Source organism: Aedes albopictus, chromosome 3, assembly GCF_035046485.1.
Source record: "Aedes albopictus strain Foshan chromosome 3, AalbF5, whole genome shotgun sequence".
In the NCBI taxonomy this organism is placed as follows: domain Eukaryota; kingdom Metazoa; phylum Arthropoda; class Insecta; order Diptera; family Culicidae; genus Aedes; species Aedes albopictus.
In genome coordinates this window covers 160,732,576-160,754,156 of record NC_085138.1, presented here as the reverse complement: position 1 = coordinate 160,754,156, position 21,581 = coordinate 160,732,576, and the positions used below count along the sequence as shown (strand labels likewise).

The 21,581-nt window shown below is 44.6% G+C and overlaps 2 protein-coding genes across 2 annotated transcripts in view; both read left to right on the top strand.

Annotated features, from left to right (window-relative positions):
* Positions 1-21,581, top strand: part of LOC109422687 (mucin-2) — a 322,828-nt gene that overhangs the window by 241,903 nt on the left and 59,344 nt on the right. The window lies entirely within an intron of this gene.
* LOC134284278 (mucin-2-like) lies at positions 6,543-12,174 on the top strand. Its single transcript, XM_062843023.1, has one exon. The coding sequence runs from the start codon at positions 6,917-6,919 to the stop codon at positions 10,844-10,846; it is 3,930 nt and encodes a 1,309-aa protein (XP_062699007.1). The 5' UTR covers positions 6,543-6,916; the 3' UTR covers positions 10,847-12,174.

Below are 21,581 nucleotides of genomic sequence, written 5' to 3'. Positions count from 1 at the left end.
CTCTATTTTTGTCCCCTGATCGAAAGAAATCACGAATTAGTGATGACAGAATACCGCAAAATAATGTCACACAAGAAAAGACAATTACTGGTGCCATTCTGCGATGGCCGGCATTATTTTCTTTAGTCCATCGACATCGAGAAAAAACAATTCATTTGCGTTAATTCCAAGCGCTGTTATTGCTCCATAAAGGCTGCTGAATTTTTCAACCGAATACAAAAAGTTGGAGATATCGCTATGGGCACAATCTAGGAACAGCGAGGAGAATGGACTATTAAGGATCCCCAATGCATCTTTAAAAAAGCTGTGGAATATTTCTGACAGAATTGGCGAAATCGCGATTATTTTTAAGGCCAGCCTTCATCCTAACTCCAGCACAGCCGTTGACTTTTGAATTATGACTGCAGTGAAACAAAGAAAATCGGATCCTTTCAAATGTGCCTTAATTGCGTTATTAGCTGTCGCACTAACGTCGACTAAACGCCGTGATGCATGCAACACGCTATTTCCTGGCATGTTGCATTTAGCGGCGCATTTTCCCGTACGGGCGGCGCGATTTACCCTAACAAAATAAAAAAAGCATATTTGACCAACATTTATTCTAAAAATCATATTTGCTTCTACAACGTTATTTGATTTAACGTTTTCAATAATTGGAAGAAAACATATTGGGCTTTAGGATGCCAGCAACAAGAATGGACATAATTGTGCGGTTCATGGTTGAAATCGAGTCATTCCTTAGGAGGCACGTTATACCCCGATCTCCTCTGTAATTGTTTAGTCTGTAATAAGTTTAATATTTGTGCGTTCTTTGTGTTATATGTTTCATTTGAACTTTGAACATTCCCCTAATATGAATGCACATTTGTAGGGTTCTGGCAGATTAGAGGTCAATGAAACGCAATCCTATTTGGATTGCCTACTTTCAGGCCATTTCGGGCAGCGTAAACCTTCCCCTGACACAAATTTCAAGTAATAAAGCTGTGGTAATAAATCCCGATTCAGGAGCCCCATTTCGGCGTCGGTGTCCAAGCTCTCCAACAACGCTTGCTGTATGCCGGACTCGTCCCAGTCGTCGGGTCGGTGGTCATTGGCTTCCCTATCATGTCTATGAAAGTTATTTCTTATTTTTTTTGAGGTACCCACGACCACCTCCTGGACAGTATCCGGCACGTTTATCGGTTGCCACGCTTTGTCCGCCTCCATACTCAGCTGCGGAAACAAGCAGGTATGTTGCGGTTTTCTCGGCATCGGTGCCTCGATCGGTACCTCGATCTGTGGCTCGATCTGTTTCTCGACCGGTTCCGCTGCAGCAGGCACCGACGCCTGACATTTGCGGGCCCGAAAACGAGCGGATGGGCGCTTAAAATGCCCGACACGTTGTTCCGCAGCTGCTGGTCCGTGTGGGCTAGGCCGTCCCTTATTTTGCAAAAATTGGAAATGTTATAAGTTCGTTAGTGGAAAATGATCGTTTTAGCTAAGAAATGATCGTGTCAAAATTTGAAGTCCGTATCTCAAGGCTATGTGGTCCCTCAAGGGGCCTAAAGTTGTCAAAAATTGTATGGGACCAAAAAAACATGAAATTTTTTTCGACAAAAAATACGCTATTCTACTATAACCGGTGATTTTAGGACCCTAAAGGGCCATCTCTACTCGTTTTTGAGTTATTGAACAAAATAAGGTAAGTTTCCCTCGGAATCTAATAAAATGGTCAAAAATGTTGATTTTTCAGTTGTTTTTTGTCAATATCTTGGAAACGAGTAGAGATATCGCAAATCTAAGCGTATTTTTTGTCGAAAAAAAATTTCATGTTTTTTTGGTCCCATGCAATTTTTGACAACTTTAGGCCCCTTGAGGGACCACTTAGCCTTGAGATACGGACTTCAAATTTCAACACGATCATTTTTTAGCTAAAACGATCGTTTTCCACTAACGAACTTATAACATTTCTAAATTTTGCAAAATAAGGGACGGCCTAGTGTGGGCGCTCTTCTCCCAGAAGGCCATCGCGATCTTCATCTGCCCGAAGCAGCTGTCGCACAGCCTCGATGGCAGGCCATCCATTTGCCATCCATTACTTTGGCTGACCAGACCATGTGGGAGTTACAGTGTTGAAAATGATTTTACGTCCATGTGCTTAATAGAAACATGTGCTCGGTGAACAAGTTGAGATTTGAATTATGGAAATAAATCCACGTTCAAGTTGTAAATCTAAATTAATGCACATTTATAAGGTTCTGGCACAATAAAGGCTCATGAAATGCAATCCTATTTTGATTGCCAACTTTCAGGCCATTTCGGGCAGCGATCAAGCACTAGACATGCAAACCTTTCCCTGACACGGACTTCAAGTTAGACCAAAAACAAGCTATTTATGCAGCAGTAACGACTGTCAACTGAAAGGCGAACTGCCAACTACAATTCTAGGATGACTGATAGACTCAACCAATAAATAAAACCTCGTCATCCAGAGAGCGGATGGTGTTATCCATCTGACGACCAGCGGTCGACGGCACAGTGTCGAGTGGTCAGTGAGGGTCCAGCGTTGAGAGGTTAGCGGTCCAGGTGCCAGCTGTTGAGGGGCCAGCGATCGAGGGTGCGAGCGGGCAACTGGTCGAGGGGCCAACGAGCCAGCAGTTGAGCAGGCCAGCGGTCGTGCTAGCAAGCGGTCCAGTGGGCACCTCTCGAGCGGACAAGCGGTCGAGAAGGCAAGGTGTCGAGGGGCAAGCGGTTGAGGAGGCTTTATCAAATACATTTTGTATTGGAAGCCCATTCCACATTTCTCACATTTGAAGCCCCCAACTGAACCCATCAAATGCACACCCTCTGTGTACCGGTCGAGGTCGCGTTTGCGACTGCATCGAGTGCACTTAAACATCTCGTCTAGCGAGTGCATCTCCTCGATGTGCTGTATGTAGGCATCCTCTGTCGGAAACCTCTCGTAGTGTGGAAGCTGCTGATGTCTGTTTACGGAAAGAACATCAGTCTACAGCGAGTTGTACTCCCTTTAGCGCAACATTCAAGCAGACTGAGTCCGCATGGAAGTGACCTTAACTTGCCACACGGCCGGCTGTCTGCCCCTCTCCAGAACGGTTACGACAGCAAACCATATGGTTTGGTGTTACAGGTGCTAACGGTCTAACGAACGTTCTACTGGACGAACGGGAGAGCGATATGGTACGAAGGAATGTTCGGCCAGTGAGGTGGATGAGCGGCTAGTCGGTCTTGCGGGCAGGGCAAATGGACGCACGGTTGTAAGAAGACTGATGGTGAGGTGGTTAATCGTAGAGATGCATGTGCGGACGTGCGGGCAAATAGTACAGTAGGTGGGCGAACAATAGGTCAGACGAGAGAGCATTACCGCGAAAGCATCCTTTTCCACTTGTTGGAGGCGTTGGCGTATGCGTTTGGTGTACGCTTTACCAGGCCTTGTCCTTTGCCAGGTGCTATTTTCCTCAGGATAACTAAATTCTTGTACTCATCCGGGCAATTGTTCGTATTTTGATGTAGCGCTTAACAACTTCCTTATTGTAAGTCAGATATTCCTGCAGAACATGCTCAACAAGAGAGTGCACAATGTTGGCCTTGTTCTTGAACTCTGCCGGTCCATGCCAAGATAGGAAGGCTTGTTCCATGATACGACCCATTTGTCGGAAATCCTGTGATGGTCCAGTCAACTCGCCGTAAGAGAGGTTCGCCAAAAACACCGGCAGATGACTGCTATCAAGCTTGCTGGTGTCCGCTTATAGGTGTGGATGTGATTTCTTCAGCTTGAAGGCTATCCAGCCAAGCAAGTAGATGAAACCGTGCGTCCTGCTCCTGTTGGTTCACCAAAATTTCCTCCTGTTCACCGGAGAGAGATGCTTCTATACTGCCTGGCGGAAGGTTCAGACCTTCGGCATCCGATTCATCCACAGCCGGTTCGAGTTCCACCTCTCGAAGTATGCGCGCTGTCAGGTAGTCATCAGTTTCCTGTGGCCCGAATGCGGCAATTTCTTCGTCGGAAGGCAACGGTTGCGTTGGGAGAAATTCGTCGGTCCCATCCGTTTACGTGTTGGTATTGCGAGCCAACGCAACGTTTGGTGTTTTGCCCAGAATGATCAGACGGACTCATTGGATCACACTCATCGGAGTCGGTCGATCTTTTAGCCCAGCTCACCTTTGTTGCGGATTTGAGCAAACAAATTCTCCAGCAAATCTTGGTTGAGCGAAATGCCCGAATTGGCCATCGTCACTCCGAGTTGCCCGCGCAGTGAGACATTTTTCGCCCCGTTGTCCGACACTACCGCCACAACATCGTACGCTACCTCGCGGAGCCGCTCAATCATGAGGTTCAGAACACTGACGGTCACCCTGGTTTGGAATGCGATGAAGATGGTTTGTTTCCAGCTGGAAAACAATCCGCGAACCATCACCACTTGGACCTTGCTGTGCGGGCCGAGTATTTCATCGGCACCGACATCGTACTTCAGGTACCGCCGGATGCTCATCTCATCGAACGACAACACACAAACACGTTCAGTCGGCGACTTGTTCACGCTGGTCAGTATCATCGACCGCAGCACATCTTCCAGTGGACCATGCCTTAGATCGAGATGGCTTGCATACGACGCCAGTATAGACAATTCAAGCATAGGAATCCCCATCTGGTTCCGGATGAATGCGTAGCAACGTTTACTCAAATAGCGCACGGTGAATGCGATACGTTTTTCCTCCGCCGTCCATCTGGGAATTTTCTTTCGCTTCAGGATTACGTCTATCTGGTTTCGGCGTAAGCACACCCTTGAAGGCGCCCTCATATGACCAAGCATCGCACCTCCGCAATTGATTCCTTCTCGTTAACTAGTTTAATGTTTGCCGTTTTGAGCATCTCGATTTGCTGCTTAGCTGTTTGCAGCAGTTGTATCAGCGCCTCACGATTGTACCCTTCGTATTCGCTTGCCACTGCAAATAAGAAGCTAACAGTTTGAGACCATTAGGAACGTTTAATGAACATTGCCACAGACCGTAAACGGATCCCGTTTACACTTAGGGTACTCACCTGTAGCTCCGGAATTCATCCGCGAACCTCTCAATAGGGTGCGCGGCACCCAGCCCACAACAAACTTGACACATGTCGTTGCTAAACATTTGCACTTCACTCACTACACTACGTTACACTCACTACACTACTGTGCTGATACACGTGGTTAACGCGAACTCGATTACTGCGCTGCGCGAGTAACGTGGAAATGAGGCTGGAGGGCCTCTCTTCGTAGGTATTCTATAGGTTTTACAATGACCTTGACTCCTATTCAGGTACAATAAAGCTTCTATTGTTAAGGCAACCGTATCGGTAACCATAATATTCAGAAGCGCCTTAAGGTATACTAGGTATGTAGTATCTATCTTTCCTTTGGTTCGTAAATGACTGTTGTACGGTTCTTGTAACTGTCTAGGATTTATGTAGCAATGCATCCAATCCAACGATGCAACAATGAAACAATGCAATAAATTGTGTATTATTCCAATTAAACATATCAAAGCAAGACGGGACGGAAGGACAGACAGACAACGCGTGGCTAGCCACGCTCCTTATCTCATGGAAGGAAAATTTATAGCAACCACCTTGAAGCTAATGTATCAATGCATATGTGAAATATTTCATTCAGTATGGTGCATCTCTTTGGGAAGCGCCAGAAGGTATACTATTATGTATCCAAAGTTTTTTTTTCCTGTTGCGGACATAGTACCACTGCGACCAATGTATCCAATGTTGGTTAGTATATGACTGTTGTAGGGTTCTAATTTATGAATTGAAATTAACTTCTAGATCTTTCTATAGGATTGATGCAGCAATGCACCAAACTCTGGGATTTCATATTTATGATTTTGATTCACAGAATCTTCTAGAAGGAAACCTTTTAAAAGATTCCACGAAAGCTATTACATCAATGCATATGTGAAATATTTCACAGCATTGGGCATCTCATTGAGAAGCGCCAGAAGGTATACTTCCTAGTATCCACCTTTTGACTGTAAATGACTGTTGTAGGGTTCTGATTTACAGAATGGAAAGAAAATTCTAGAAACTGCTGAATTGATTTAGCAAAACATTGCTTTACAAATCCCACGATGCATTGATGTACGACCAATACATCGATGCAGTTTATGACTGAAGTTTGTATGGAGAACTTGGGGTGTTTAATTGATATGAGCATTAGAACGCTCTGTGCATATATTTAGGCTTTAGACAATAACGAAACAAACCTTAATACCGAAAACGCCTAAATATATGCACGGCACGTTCTAATTGAACACCCCAAGTTCTCCATACTAACTTCGGTCATAAACTGTGAAGGCCTGGTCCAATATTTTTCAAAAATTTTTTCACTATGAGACTTCTAGGGTCCCAAATCTATGTTCTTTTTTTTGTTCATCCCATAACACCAAATTTTGCATAATTTTGCCGAGCAGTGTAATCGGAATAATCGTGCAAGATTAAAATTTAATCGATCAATTTTCGACATCTCTGATCTCATTGTTTTTGGTTTGACATTTTCAACTATCTTCAAACTGCTAACACAGTATCTGGTAGATCATCAAAAAAATGTCATTAACTACCCCAAACCAAAACAAGTTCAACCCCATCATTTCGTAACAGACATTACATCAGATCAAAAGTAATTTCAACCTCCCAAACCCAGGTTGATACTTAGGGGCACGCACCGAGATGTTTGGCACCAGATATGTGCCTTTTTTGCTCGGAAAATATTTCTTGCATGCATTCATTTGGGCTTCCCTCACGTATCGGACCAACGCACCGCCGAAAAGCCCAAAACTCAACCCAACGTGGTAGCTTATAAAAGCTTTCGCCAGAACGTTTTTACGAGTTTACGCGTTCTGACCGTCTCGCTGGAAGAGATCGGCCGAGAAAATGATCGTCCGCGTCGTGGTTCCGTTGCTCCTGTGCTGTTGGCTATCGTGCGAAGCCATCTCCGGTTCGGAACTGAACAGTATCGCTTCCGATGTCGGTGTCGATTCGAAGCTCGAGAAACGCTCGGTGCGGCACGATACGGCCACTCCCAGTAAGGATGCCGCGTGGAACGAGCTGATGGCGAATTTCCGGAGAGCGCAGGCGGATGACAAGGTGAAAACGAAACCAGGCAAAGTTGAGGCTACGACGGACGAAGTGAAACGGGACAGTGAACGGTCGAAGAAGAAGAAAAAGAAGAAGAGTTCGGCAGCGAAGTTTGACAGTGCGGAGCAGACGTTGAAGGAGATGGAACGCACTGGCCATTTGGATAAGATAATGGAACCAGTGGCGGAGAATAAGCATGAGAAGAACAAGAAGAAGGAACAGAAAACACAAAAAGATGATTTTAAAGAAAAATTAAACAGTTTTTTGGAAAAGTATTCAAAAGACTCTGGTGAATATTCGAAGAATGTGCTGCAAAAAATTGTGAAGGACTCGTTGAAAGACGAAGAAGATCGAAAACGGTTGATCCAGTACTTGATACAGAACGAAGAACATTTCGACAAGTATATCAGTGGTTTTATGAAGAGCGATGAAAAGGACAGAGGTCGGAGTAAGGGTAAAATGCCCGAGTATGCCATTGCTATGACGCATGCTCAAAAGGATGCTCAGAATAAAGCTGTGTCTGAAGGAGTGAAAAAGGTGAAAACGCAAGAACCCAAGCCAACTGATGTTAAGAGCGATCTGGTACTGTCCAAAATGCTGCACAACTTGGATAATTACAAGCATTCTATCCATGAATTGGAAACTGATGGAAAAAGAGTAGACAGACACCTTGAAGATCAGGGTGATGCATTTTCGGTACTGTTTGGCAGAATACGAGGACACAGAACGACCACTACAAGTGTGCCAACCACAACGACGACACCAGCATCACCGACAACAACTTCGTGTACATGTCCGACAACCACGGTGGCAACTACGACAACAACGGAGGTAAGCACAACTACCACAGAAGTTATCGTAGGTCAACCAAATTTTACAACCACTACTCAGGCTCCTACAACCACCACAACAACAGAGGCGCCAACAACAACTACTACTGAAGTTACAACTACTACTACAGAAGCGCCTACTACAACCACAACAGAGGAAACTACTACAACCACAGAGGTGACAACTACAACTGAAGCCACTACTACCACTACTGAGGAGCCCACCACAACTACAACAGAAGTGACTACCACGACTACGGAAGAGACTACGACTACTACTGAAGAGCCTACTACGACGACGACTGAAATCACTACCACGACTACCGAAGAGACTACGACCACTACTGAAGAGCCCACTACGACAACGACTGAAGTAACTACAACTACTACTGAAGAGCCTACTACGACGACGACTGAAGTGACTACCACGACCACTGAAGAATCTACGACTACTACTGAAGAGCCTACTACGACGACGACTGAAGTGACTACCACGACCACCGGAGAGACTACGACTACTACTGAAGAGCCTACTACGACAACGACTGAAGTAACTACGACTACTACTGAAGAGCCTACTACGACGACGACTGAAGTAACTACCACAACTACCGAAGACACTACGACTACTACTGAAGAGCCTACTACTACGACGACTGAAATCACTACCACGACTACCGAAGAGACTACGACAACTACTGAAGAGCCCACTACGACAACGACTGGAGTAACTACGACTACTACTGAAGAGCCTACTACGACGACGACTGAAGTGACTACTACGACTACCGAAGAGACTACGACCACTACTGAAGAGCCTACTACGACGACGACTGAAGTGACTACTACAACTACCGAAGAGACTACGACCACTACTGAAGAGCCTACTACGACGACGACTGAAGTGACTACCACGACTACCGAAGAGACTACGACTACTACTGAAGAGCCTACTACTACGACGACTGAAATCACTACCACGACTACCGAGGAAACTACGACCACTACTGAAGAGCCTACTACGACGACGACTGAAGTGACTACCACGACTACCGAGGAGACTACGACTACTACTGAAGAGCCTACTACGACGACGACTGAAGTGACTACGACTACTACTGAAGAGACTACGACCACTACTGAAGAGCCCACTACAACAACGACTGAAGTAACTACCACTACTACTGAAGAGCCTACTACGACGACGACTGAAGTGACTACCACGACTACCGAGGAGACTACGACTACTACTGAAGAGCCTACTACGACGACGACTGAAGTGACTACCACGACCACCGAAGAGACTACGACTACTACTGAAGAGCCTACTACGACGACAACTGAAGTGGCTACTACGACCACCGAAGAGCCTACTACGACGACGACTGAAGTAACTACCACGACTACCGAAGAGACTACAACTACTACTGAAGAGCCTACTACGACAACGACTGAAGTAACTACCACGACTACCGAAGAGACTACGACTACTACTGAAGAGCCTACTACTACGACGACTGAAGTAACTACCACGACTACCGAAGAGACTACGACTACTACTGAAGAGCCTACTACTACGACGACTGAAGTAACTACCACGACTACCGAAGAGACTACGACTACTACTGAAGAGCCTACTACTACGACGACTGAAGTAACTACCACGACTACCGAAGAGACTACGACTACTACCGAAGAGCCTACTACGACGACGACTGAAGTAACTACGACTACTACTGAAGAGCCTACTACAACGACGACTGAAGTGACTACCACGACCACCGAAGAGCCTACTACGACGACGACTGAAGTGACTACCACGACCACCGAAGAGCCTACTATGACGACGACTGAAGTAACTACCACGACTACCGAAGAGACTACAACTACTACTGAAGAGCCTACTACTACGACGACTGAAGTAACTACCACGACTACCGAAGCGACTACGACTACTACTGAAGAGCCTACTACTACGACGACTGAAGTAACTACCACTACTACCGAAGAGCCTACTACGACGACGACTGAAGTAACTACGACTACTACTGAAGAGCCTACAACAACGACGACTGAAGTGACTACCACGACCACTGAAGAAACTACGACCACTACTGAAGAGCCTACTACGACGACGACTGAAGTGACTACCACGACCACCGAAGAGACTACGACTACTACTGAAGAGCCTACTACGACGACGACTGAAGTAACTACCACGACTACCGAAGAGACTACAACTACTACTGAAGAGCCTACTACGACGACCACTGAAGTGACTACCACGACCACCGAAGAAACTACGACTACTACTGAAGAGCCTACTACGACGACGACTGAAGTAACTACCACGACCACCGAAGAGCCTACTACGACGACGACTGAAGTAACTACGACCACCGAAGAGACTACGACCACTACTGAAGAGCCTACTACGACAACGACTGAAGTGACCACCACCACCACTGAGGCAACTACGACAACTGAGCCTCCGACCACGACCACCACGGCGGCGCCTCCTCCGCCCACAACACCCTGCCCCCACGTACCACCGCACCCGTCGAAGAAGCTATCATGCCCGTCGTGCTTCCGCATCCTGAACCGGCTGCTGAACAAAGTGGACGGTTACCCGTTCCGGACGGAGCGTACGGCGGCTGCCGGTATGCGGCCGGAGGACTACACCCTGGGCAGTGTAATTGTGCCGCGACGGAGAACCCTCACCAGGCTGGGACTCGACGGTGACCCGGTGACCAAACACGTCGACCCGCCGGGATGGCACAGCGTACCGAAGAACCGTCTGCTCAAAGGCAACATCAAACTGGGGCCCACGATACGGAGGAAAAAGTACGCCCATCAGATTTGTTTCCCCTTAGATAATAATTATACGTTGTTATGAAAGTGGCCGTGCCGTTTTCCGTGTGTGTCTGAGTTGTCCGCGTTGTATCACAACCCCCTTTCGGTATTGCGCAACCGAGCGATGCCGAAGCAAAAGAAACAAAACGCATTCCACGAGGTGGTAATGAACTTGTTCCGAACGGATTGTTGCTATTTGCCAACACGATTTGATTAGCATTTTGTCAAATCGTGCATGCGTCAAACGCAAACAAGCTCCTTTCCAATGAATTGTGCGCGAAAAAGCCGCTGCACGTTCAAATTAGGCCTTCAAGGTCGGCTGCGGAGATAATCCTTCGAGTTGAAGCTTAGGAATTCAACTGCTAAACAATGGTCAACTCGTGGCTGCTCCCTCTCGTAATAAAGGTGGGAATGGCGTCTCATTATGTGATCTTGATCCAATAGCAGCACATTCCATTGTTCTGTCTCCGTCCAAGTCTCCGTCCGTATAAGCGAGGCGCGACAATCAGGGCGCTTACGCTTAGCGCTCCAATTTGGGATTAATGAGGAAGTGCTCTACGCGGCTCCAGCCAGCAGTCGAGCTATTGAAGAGTTCAATTTATTCATCAAACCGTCAGTCGGAGGGATTAATGGGGACGGTGATCTGACACACGTTATTGTTTGCTATTCGTCCATCCATCACCAAGTTGATGGTTGGGAACCAGCGCCCGTGGTGCCGCAAAAACTCTCGAGACGTAAGAACTTTTTTCTGCTACGGTTATTTGATCTTGTTTCTTTTTTGTGTGTTTAATGTGCGTGTGAGAACCGGGTGTCGGTTGCGAGCAATTGATTGCAGTGGATGTGGTCTTGTTGGTAGATTTTAGCAGTTAGGTAGACGTTGTAACGCTTAAGAAAACCTGATTCGATGAATGTTAATTCGCGAATCGTAACAAGGTGTGGATCGAAATTAAAGGTCAGTTGTTTTCTGTAGGAAGACAATGGTGTATGTGCGATTAGCTAAACCAGTTCATCGAAATTTTATTTATAAGAAAAACGTATGCCTTTTTATAGCTTCAGTTCAACTCGATTAATCTCACTGTCCATATTTAGCTTAGCATGCCTCATTAATTTGCTGATTGTTTGATTCGTTACACTCTTGTTATCTTATCTTGTATGTGTATATCGTAATCCGGGGTAACATTGATCACAATTTTCAATTTTTCTGGACTAATTCTCTTGTTAAAGCAAACGTTACGTGTTCTTTATTTTTAAAACAAGTACTGGCCCTCTGAGCATGTGTAAAGCTACTCAAACAAGTATTGTGAAACTTTAAAACATGTTAAAATAGGCTTTCAAATCTAATTTCTGATAAGGTCGATTTGGGAAAACATGGTTTTTGGGAGAAATTGTCCAGAGTTTCTGGGTGAAATTTTTCAGAATTTCTGGGAGAATTTCAGAGAGAAATCATTCAGAATGTGTGGGAGAAATTCTCCAGAAATGCTGATAAAGCTCTGGGAGAAATTCTCCAAAATTTCTGTGAGATATTCAGAAGAATTTCTGGAAGAAATTCTTCAGAACTTGTGGGAGAAATTCTTCAGAATTTCTGGGAGAAGTTTTCCAGAATCTCTGGGAGAAATTTTCCAGAATTTCTGGGAGAAATTCTCCAGAATTTCTGGGAGAAATTCTCCAGAATTTCTGGGAGAAATTCTCCAGAATTTCTGTAAGAAATTCTTTAGAATTTCTGAACGACATTCTTCAGAATTTCTGGAAGAAAGTCTCCAGAATTCTGGGAGAAATTTCAGAGAGAAATCATCCAGAACTTGTGAGAGATTTTTTTCAGAAATGTTGATAAAGATTCTCCACAAGGGCGAAATTCTTCAAAATTTCTGTGAGATTTTCAAGAGAATTCTCCAGAATTTCTGGGAGAAATTCTCCAGCATTTCTGGGAGAAATTCTCCAGATTTTCTGGGAGAAATTCTCAAGAATTTGTGGGCGAAATTCCTTAGAATTTCTGGATGAAATTCTATAAAATTTCTGAGAGAAATTCTTCAAAACTTCTGGGAGAAATTCTCCAGAGTCTCTGGGAGAAATTCTCCAGAATTTGTAGAAATTCTTATATAACACTGATTTCTCCCAGATATTCTGGAGAATTTCTCCCAGAAATTCTGAAGAATTTCTCCCAGAAATTCCGGAGAGTTTCTTCCAGAAATTCTGAAGAATTTCTTCCAGAAATTCAGAAGAAATTTTCTCAGAAATTCTGGAGAGTTTCTCACAGAAATTCTGGAAAATTTCTCCCAGAAATTTTGGAGAATTTCTCCCAGAAACTTTGGAGAATTTATCTCAGATATTCTGGAGAATTTCTTCCAGAAATTCTGAACAATTTCTACCAGAAATTCTGGAGAATTTTTCCCAGAAATTCTGCAGAATTTCTCCCAGAAATTCTGGCAATTTCTCCCAGAAATTGTGGAGAATTTCTCCCAGAAATTCTGGAGAATTGATCCCAGAAATTCTGGAAAATTTCTCTCAAAAATTCAAAAGAATTTCTCCCAGAAATTCTGGAGAATTTCTCCCAGAAATTCTTGAGAGTTTCTCCCAGAAATTCTGGAGAATTCCTCCAAGAAATTCTTGAGAATTTCACCAAGAAGTTCTGAAGAATTTCTCTCCGAAATTCATAAGAATTTGTCACCGAGATTCTGAAGAATTTATCCCAGAAAATCTGAAGAACTTCTCTCAGAAATTCTGAAGAGTTTTCCCAGAAATTCTGAAGATTTTCACTCAGATATTCTGAAGAATTTCTCCCAGAAATGCAGGATAATTTCTCCCAGAAATGCAGAAGATTTTCTCCCAGAAATCCAGGAGAATTCCTTCCAGAAATTCTGGAGAATATCTCCCAGAGATTCTTCAAAATTTCTCCCAGAAATTCTGGAGAATTTCTTCCAGTAATTCTGGAGAATTCCTCACAGAAAGTTTTGGAGATTTTCCCACAGAAATTTTTGGAGAATTTCTTCCAGAGCTTCTGGAGAATTTTTATCAGAATTTCTGGAAAATTTCTCCCACACATTCTAAATGATTTCTCTCTGAAATTCTTCCAGAAATTCTGTAAAAAAAAAAACTCCCAGAAACTCTGGAGAATTTCTCCATGAAATTCTGTAGAAATTCTCCCAGAAACTCTGGAGAATTTCTCCAGATTTTCTGATTCTGGAGTATTTCTCCCAGAAATTCTGGAGTATTTCTCCCAGAAATTCTGCAGAATTTCTCCTAGAAATTCTGGAGAATTTCTTCCAGAAACTCTGGAGAATTTCTCCCAGAAATTCTTGAGAATTTTTCCAGGAGAATTTCTCCCAGAAATTCACGAGAATTTCTCCCAGAAATTCAACAGAATTTCTCCCAGAAACTCTGGAGAATTTCTCCCAGAAACTCTGCAGAATTTCTCCCAGAAATTCTGGAGAGTTTCTTCAACAAATTCTGGAGTATTTTTCCCAGAAATTGTGGAGAAATTCCTCCAGAAACTTTGGGGAATTTCTCCCAGAAATTCTGGAGAATTTCTCCCAGAAATCATGGAGAATTTCTCCAACAAATTCTGGAGAATTTCTCCCAGAAATTCTGGAGAATTTCTCCCTGAATTTCTGGAGAATTTTTCCCTGAAATTCTGGAGAATTTCTCCCTGAAATTTTGGAGAATTTCTCCCTGAAATTCTGGAGAATTTCTTCCAGAAATTCTGGAGAATTTTTCCCAGAAATTCTGGAGATTTTCCCCAAGAAATTCTGGAGAATTTCTCCCAGAAAATGATGCTGATGATGCCAGAGAGAAAATCATTCTGGGAGAATTTCCGGGAGAAATTCTCCAGAAACTCTGGGAGAAATTCTTCAGAATTTCTAGGCGAAATTCTCCAAAATTTCTGGGAGAAATTCTCCAGAATTTCTGGGAGAGTTTCAGAAAGAAATCATCCAGAATGTGTGGGAGAAATTTTCCAGAAATGCTGATAAAAATTCTCCAGAAGCTCTTGGAGAAATTCTCCAAAATTTCTGTGAGATATTCAAAAGAATTTCTGGAAGGAATTCTGCAGAATTTCTGTGAGAAATTCTCCAGAATTTCTGGGAGAAATTCTCCAGAATTTTTGGGAGAAATTCTCCAGAATTGCTGGGGAAAATTCTCCAGAATTTCTGGGAGAAATTCTCCATAATATCATGGAGAAATTCTCCAGAATTTCTGGTGGAAATTCTCCAGAATTTCTGGGAGAAATTCTCCAGAATTTCTGGGAGAAATTCTCCAGAATTTCTGGGAGAAATTCTCCAGAATTTCTGGGAGAAATTCTCCAGAATTTCTGGAAGAAATTCTCCAGAATTTCTGGGAGAAATTTTCCAGAATTTCTGGGAGAAATTCTCCAGAATTTCTGGGAGAAATTCTCCAGAATTTCTGGGAGAAATTCTCCAGAATTTCTGGGAGAAATTCTCCAGAATTTCTGGGAGAAATTCTCCAGAATTTCTGGGAGAAATTCTCCAGAATTTCTGGGAGAAATTCTCCAGAATTTCTGAGAGAAATTCTCCATAATTTCTGGGAGAAATTCTCTAGAATTTCTGGGAGGAATTCTCCAGAATTTCTGGGAGATATTCTCCAGAATTTCTGGGAGAAATTCTGGAGAATTTCTGGGAGAAATTCTCCAGAATTTCTAGGAGCGATTCTCCAGAATTTCTGGGAGAAATTCTCCAGAATTTCTGGGAGAAATTCTCCAGAATTTCTGGGAGAAATTCTCCAGAATTTCTAGGAGAAATTCTCCAGAATTTCTGGGAGAAATTCTCTATCATCTTTGGGAGAAATTGTTCAGAATTTTTGGGAGAAATTCTTCAGAATTTCTGGGAGAAACTCTTCAAAATTTCTGGGAGAAATTCTTCAGATTTTCTGGGAGAAATTCTCCAGAATTTCTGGGAGAAATTCTCCAGAATTTCTGGGAGAAATTCTCCAGACTTTCTGGGAGAAGTTGTCCAGAATTTCTGGGAGATATTCTCCAGCATTCCTGGCACGGTAAAGGCTGGGTATGCTGCGCAATTCAGATCCCATTGTGATCCACTAGCCTCTGCCCAGCAACTCCTATCCCTACCTCCACGCGGTACCGGCCGGAAACTATGAGCAACCTTAGGGAAGATCGGGTAACCAACCCCGGTGGGACCTTTGGTCGTAGGCTGACAGGGAAGGGGGGGTTTGCTTCGGCAAACCTGAGCGTCTGTTCTCCAGGAGGAGCGGCTCACAACAGCGTCTGACCCCCATGTTAGGGGCGGCTGATCTACGTCCGAGTGCCAGGGAAGGACTCTAAGCTCAACTGTGCACTATGGTCCTCCGGAAAGTAGGGGGTTGGTGTCAGGCCCTACGAGCCAGCCGTAAAAAACCATTGTAACGGAAAATCAGCAACAGAATAATACGAACCGAGACCAACGGCAACGACCCCAGCGAACAAAAAGGACTTGCGATTTTAAACTCGGTACGTGGAACTGCCGATCTCTCAACTTCATTGGGAGCACCCGCATACTCGCCGATCTACTGAAGGACCGCGGGTTCGGCATCGTAGCGCTGCAGGAGGTGTGTTGGACAGGATCCATGGTGCGAACGTTTAGAGGTAATCATACCATCTACCAGAGCTGCGGCAACACACGCGAGCTGGGAACAGCTTTCATCGTGATGGGTGATATGCAGAGGCGCGTGATCGGTTGGTGGCCGATCGACGAAAGAATGTGCAGGTTGAGAATCAAAGGCCGATTCTTCAACTTCAGCATTATAAACGTGCACAGCCCACACTCCGGAAGTACTGATGATGACAAGGACGCATTTTACGCGCAGCTCGAACGTGAGTACGATCGCTGCCCAAGCCACGACGTCAAGATCATCATAGGTGATTTGAACGCTCAGGTAGGCCAGGAGGAGGAATTCAGACCGACGATTGGTAAGTTCAGCGCCCACCAGCAAACGAATGAAAACGACTCATTGATTTCGCCGCCTCCAAAAATATGGCCATACGTAGCACCTTTTTCCAACACAGCCTCCCTTATCGTTACACCTGGAGATCACCACAGCAGACGGAATCTCAAATCGACCACGTTCTGATTGACGGACGGCACTTCTCCGACATTATCGACGTCAGGACCTATCGTGGCGCCAACATCGACTCCGACCACTATCTGGTGATGGTCAAACTGCGCCCAAAACTCTCCGTCATCAACAATGTACGGTACCGGCGACCGCCACGGTACAACCTAGAGCGACTGAAGCAACCGGATGTCGCCTCAGCATACGCGCAGAATCTCGAAGCCGCGTTGCCAGACGAGGGCGAGCTCGATGAGGCCCCTCTAGAGGACTGCTGGAGTACAGTGAAAGCAGCCATCAACGACGCAGCCGAGAGCACCATCGGGTACGTGGAACGGAATCGACGGAACGAATGGTTCGACGAAGAGTGCAGAACGGTTTTGGAGGAGAAGAACGCAGCGAGGGCGGTAATGCTGCAGCAAGGGACTCGACAGAACGTGGAACGTTACAAACAGAAGCGGAAACAGCAGACCCGCCTCTTTCGGGAGAAAAAGCGCCGGCTGGAAGAAGCGGAGTGTGAAGAAATGGAACTGCTGTGCCGTTCCCAAGAAACACGGAAGTTCTATCAGAAGCTCAACGCATCCCGCAACGGCTTCATGCCGCGAGCCGAAATATGCAGGAATAAAGACGGAGGCCTCTTGACGGACGGACGTGAGGTGATCGAAAGGTGGAAGCAGCACTTCGATCAGCACCTGAACGGCGTGGAGAACGTAGGCACGGGAGCCCACGGCAACGGAAGGAACGACGACGCCAGTGCAGCGGAGGACGGAAATGAACCAACTCCCACGCTGAGGGAAGTTAAGGATGCCATTCACCAGCTCAAAACCAACAAAGCAGCTGGTAAGGATGGTATCGCAGCTGAGCTCATCAAGATGGGCCCAGAAAAGTTGGCCACCTGTCTGCATCGGCTGATAGTCAGGATCTGGGAAACCGAACAGCTACCGGAGGAGTTGAAGGAAGGGGTAATCTGCCCCATTCACAAGAAAGGCGACCATTTGGAATGTGAGAACTTCAGGGCGATCACTATTTTGAATGCTGCCTACAAAGTGCTATCCCAGATCATCTTCCGTCGTCTGTCACCTAAAACAAATGAGTTCGTGGGAAGTTATCAAGCCGGCTTCATCGACGGCCGGTCGACAACGGACCAGATCTTTACCGTACGGCAAATCCTCCAGAAATGCCGTGAATACCAGGTCCCAACGCACCACCTGTTCATCGACTTCAAAGCGGCATACGATAGTATCGACCGCGCAGAGCTATGGAGAATCATGGACGAAAACGGCTTTCCTAGGAAGCTGACTAGACTGATTAAAGCAACGATGGACGGTGTGCAAAACTGCGTAAGGGCTTCGGGTGAACTATCCAGTTCATTCGAATCTCGCCGGGTACTGTGACAAGGTGATGGACTTTCATGCCTACTCTTCAACATCGCTCTGGAAAGTGTGATGCGCCGAGCCGGGGAACGATTTTCACAAAATCCGGACAATTTGTGTGCTTTGCGGACGACATGGACATTATCGCTAGAACATTTGGAACGGTGGCAGAACTGTACACCCGCCTGAAACGCGAAGCAGCAAAGGTCGGACTGGTGGTGAATGCCTCAAAAACAAAGTACATGCTGGTAGGCGGAACCGAACACGACCGGATCCGTCTGGGTAGTAATGTTACGATAGACGGGGATACTTTCGAGGTGGTGGAGGAATTCGTCTACCTCGGATCCTTACTGACGGCTGACAACAACGTGAGCCGTGAAATTCGGAGGCGCATCATCAGCGGAAGTCGGGCCTACTACGGGCTCCAGAAGAAACTGCGGTCAAAAAAGATTCACCCACGCACCAAATGCACCATGTACAAAACGCTAATAAGACCGGAGCTCGAGGAGGACCTACAAGCACTCGGAGTTTTCGAGCGACGCGTGCTAAGAACGATCTTCGGCGGCGTGCAGGAGAACGGTGTGTGGCGGAGAAGGATGAACCACGAGCTCGCTGCACTTTACGGCGAACCCAGCATCCAGAAGGTGGCCAAAGCCGGAAGGATACGGTGGGCAGGGCATGTTGCAAGAATGCCGGACAACAACCCTGCAAAGCTGGTGTTTGCAACGGATCCGGTTGGCACAAGAAGGCGTGGAGCGCAGAGAGCACGATGGGCGGACCAGGTGGAGCGTGACTTGGCGAGCATTGGGCGCGACCGAGGATGGAGAGCGGCAGCCACAAACCGAGTATTGTGGCGTACTATTGTTGATTATGTCTTGTCTTAATGATGTTGAACAAATAAATGTATGTATGTATCTCCAGCATTCCTGAGAGAAATTCTCCAGAATTTCTGGGAGGAATTCTCCTGCACTTCTGGGAGAAATTCTCCCGAATTTCTGCGAGAAATTCTCCCGAATTTTTGGAAGAAATTCTCCAGAATTTCTGGGAGAAATTGTCCAGAATTTCTGGGAGAATTTCTTCAGAATTTCTGGTAGATATTCTTCAGAGTTTCTGGGAGCAATTCACCAGGAATTCTGGGAGAAATTCTCCAGAATTTCTATGAGATAGGGTATTGGTTCCCTTATTAAGCATGTGGCTCCCATTTTCATCCTACGAAAAACAAAGGATTGAAGCGCTGTTTGTTTCGTTTTTTATTTTTGTATTTTTTGTTAGAAGTGAGCACCCATGAAAACAAAAAGAACGGAATCAATCGGTGCCGAAATCGCTTGTTTTCGAATAGGATGAATATGGGAGCGTGAGATTACTGATGGCACACATACCCTATTCAAAAGAATTTCTGTGAGAAATTCTCCTGAATTCTCCAGGATAATTCTGGGAGAAATTCGCCAGCATTTCTGGGAGAAATTCTCCAGAATTTCTGGGAGAAATTCTCCAGAATTTCTGGGAGAAATTCTCCAGAATTTCTGGGAGAAATTCTCCAGAATTTCTGGGAGAAATTCTCCAAAATTTCTGGGAGAAATTCTCCAAAAATTCTGTAAGAAATTTTCCAGAATTTCTGGGAGCAATTCTCCAGACTTTCTGGGAGAAGTTGTCCAAAATTTCTGGGAGAAATTCTCCAGCATTCCCGAGAGAAATTCTCCAGAATTTCTGAGAGGAATTCTTCAGAATTTCTAATTCTCCAGCATTTCTGGGAGAAATTCTTTAGAGTTTCTGGGAGGATTCACCAGTACTTGAGCACTGTCACGACTGCGCATCCGATTGACATGCGCTGGAAAGAAGTTCCCCAAGAAAGTTTCGACAGTGGAGAAAATTCGTAAATAAAAGCTGGAAAAACTATGCAAGAACTCGCGGACAATTTCTAATAAAATATCTCTGAGAAGAAAACTTTATAAATTTCAACTTCAGTAAGTTTAAGGATGCACTTTATTTTCTTCCTGAGTTATGGCCAATTTGTGGAAAATGACCATATATGCCTATAATATTTTTGAGAATTTTGGGAAGGTAATTTCATAATTACCTTCTCAAATTTTTTTTTCAAATTATTCACGACTTCGGGCAAAGTTTTTCCGGCTTTTCTTCACAAATTTTCTCAACAGTGGAAAATTTTGTGGAATTTTTTTTCCAGTTCATATTACAGAAAAACGCAGAAAATAAACAATTTAGTCCAATGATATAAGGAAATACACATTGTCAAAAGCAGAAAAAAAAAACTCTTGACAAAAGATAGCAGACAGAGGTCAGACGGCAGAAGATTCAAGACTCAAGATGGAAGACAGAGGAAGAAAATAAAATATAGAAAACTTTAAACAAAACACAAAAGACCGAAAGTTGAAGACAGAAGTGAGAAAACAGAACAAATGGTGAACGAAGTTAGAGATCTAAGAACTAAGACAGAAAACATAAGACATAAGTCAGATGGTAAAGGTTGGAAGCCAAAAAATAAAACACATGAGACAAAAGACAGAAAACTGATGACAGAATCATGATGTAGGAAAACAGAAGATAATAAACAGAAGACAAAAGGTGAAAAATGTGAACAAGAAGACACAATACGAGACACAAAAGTAGAGAAACAGAAACAGTAATCAGAACACAGAAGAAATTAAACAGAGGATCAATGATAGAATATAGAAACACGTAATGCAGAAAATGACACAGAATAAAAAATTGAGAGGAAAAGTTAGTTGATAATTAAAAGAAGATATAAAATTAAAGACAAAATAGAAAAAAATAGGAAAAAAAAATTAAAAAAAACAGAGTAAGAATAAATGAAACAAAAAAATAGAAGTTGGAGGACAGAAGACATAACCAAGAAGACAGAAAAATTAAATATTTGTTTTTTAATCTCGAATTGGCTATGATTCGATTTCGATTGCAACGCATTAAATTCATCCGATTAGGTCTTCCCGACTTTAAACCAGAAACAAACTCCCATTAAGTGGTGTCTCGCATCTCATTCTATCGATCCCACTCGACAAAAGGTTTTCGACCGAGGCGTGCGACGTCGACGCCCGCCCGCAAACTGGTCCCATCCCGGAAAAGGTCTCCATAATCCAGACAATTGATCGTCATTAAGGCAGGGCAGCTGTCGAAACCGGAGCACGCAAGCGTTCCATCCAATAAAATCTATATCATCGACAGAGATATGTACCTCCACGCCCGTGTTCGATCGCAGACTTAAGAACATGAAACATTTTGTACACAACACAGGAAAGGGAACCTGCTTGCTACATACGACGGAGTTGGGGCGTACAAGAGAAGCCGCCTCTGTCACACCACCACCGCCCAGTA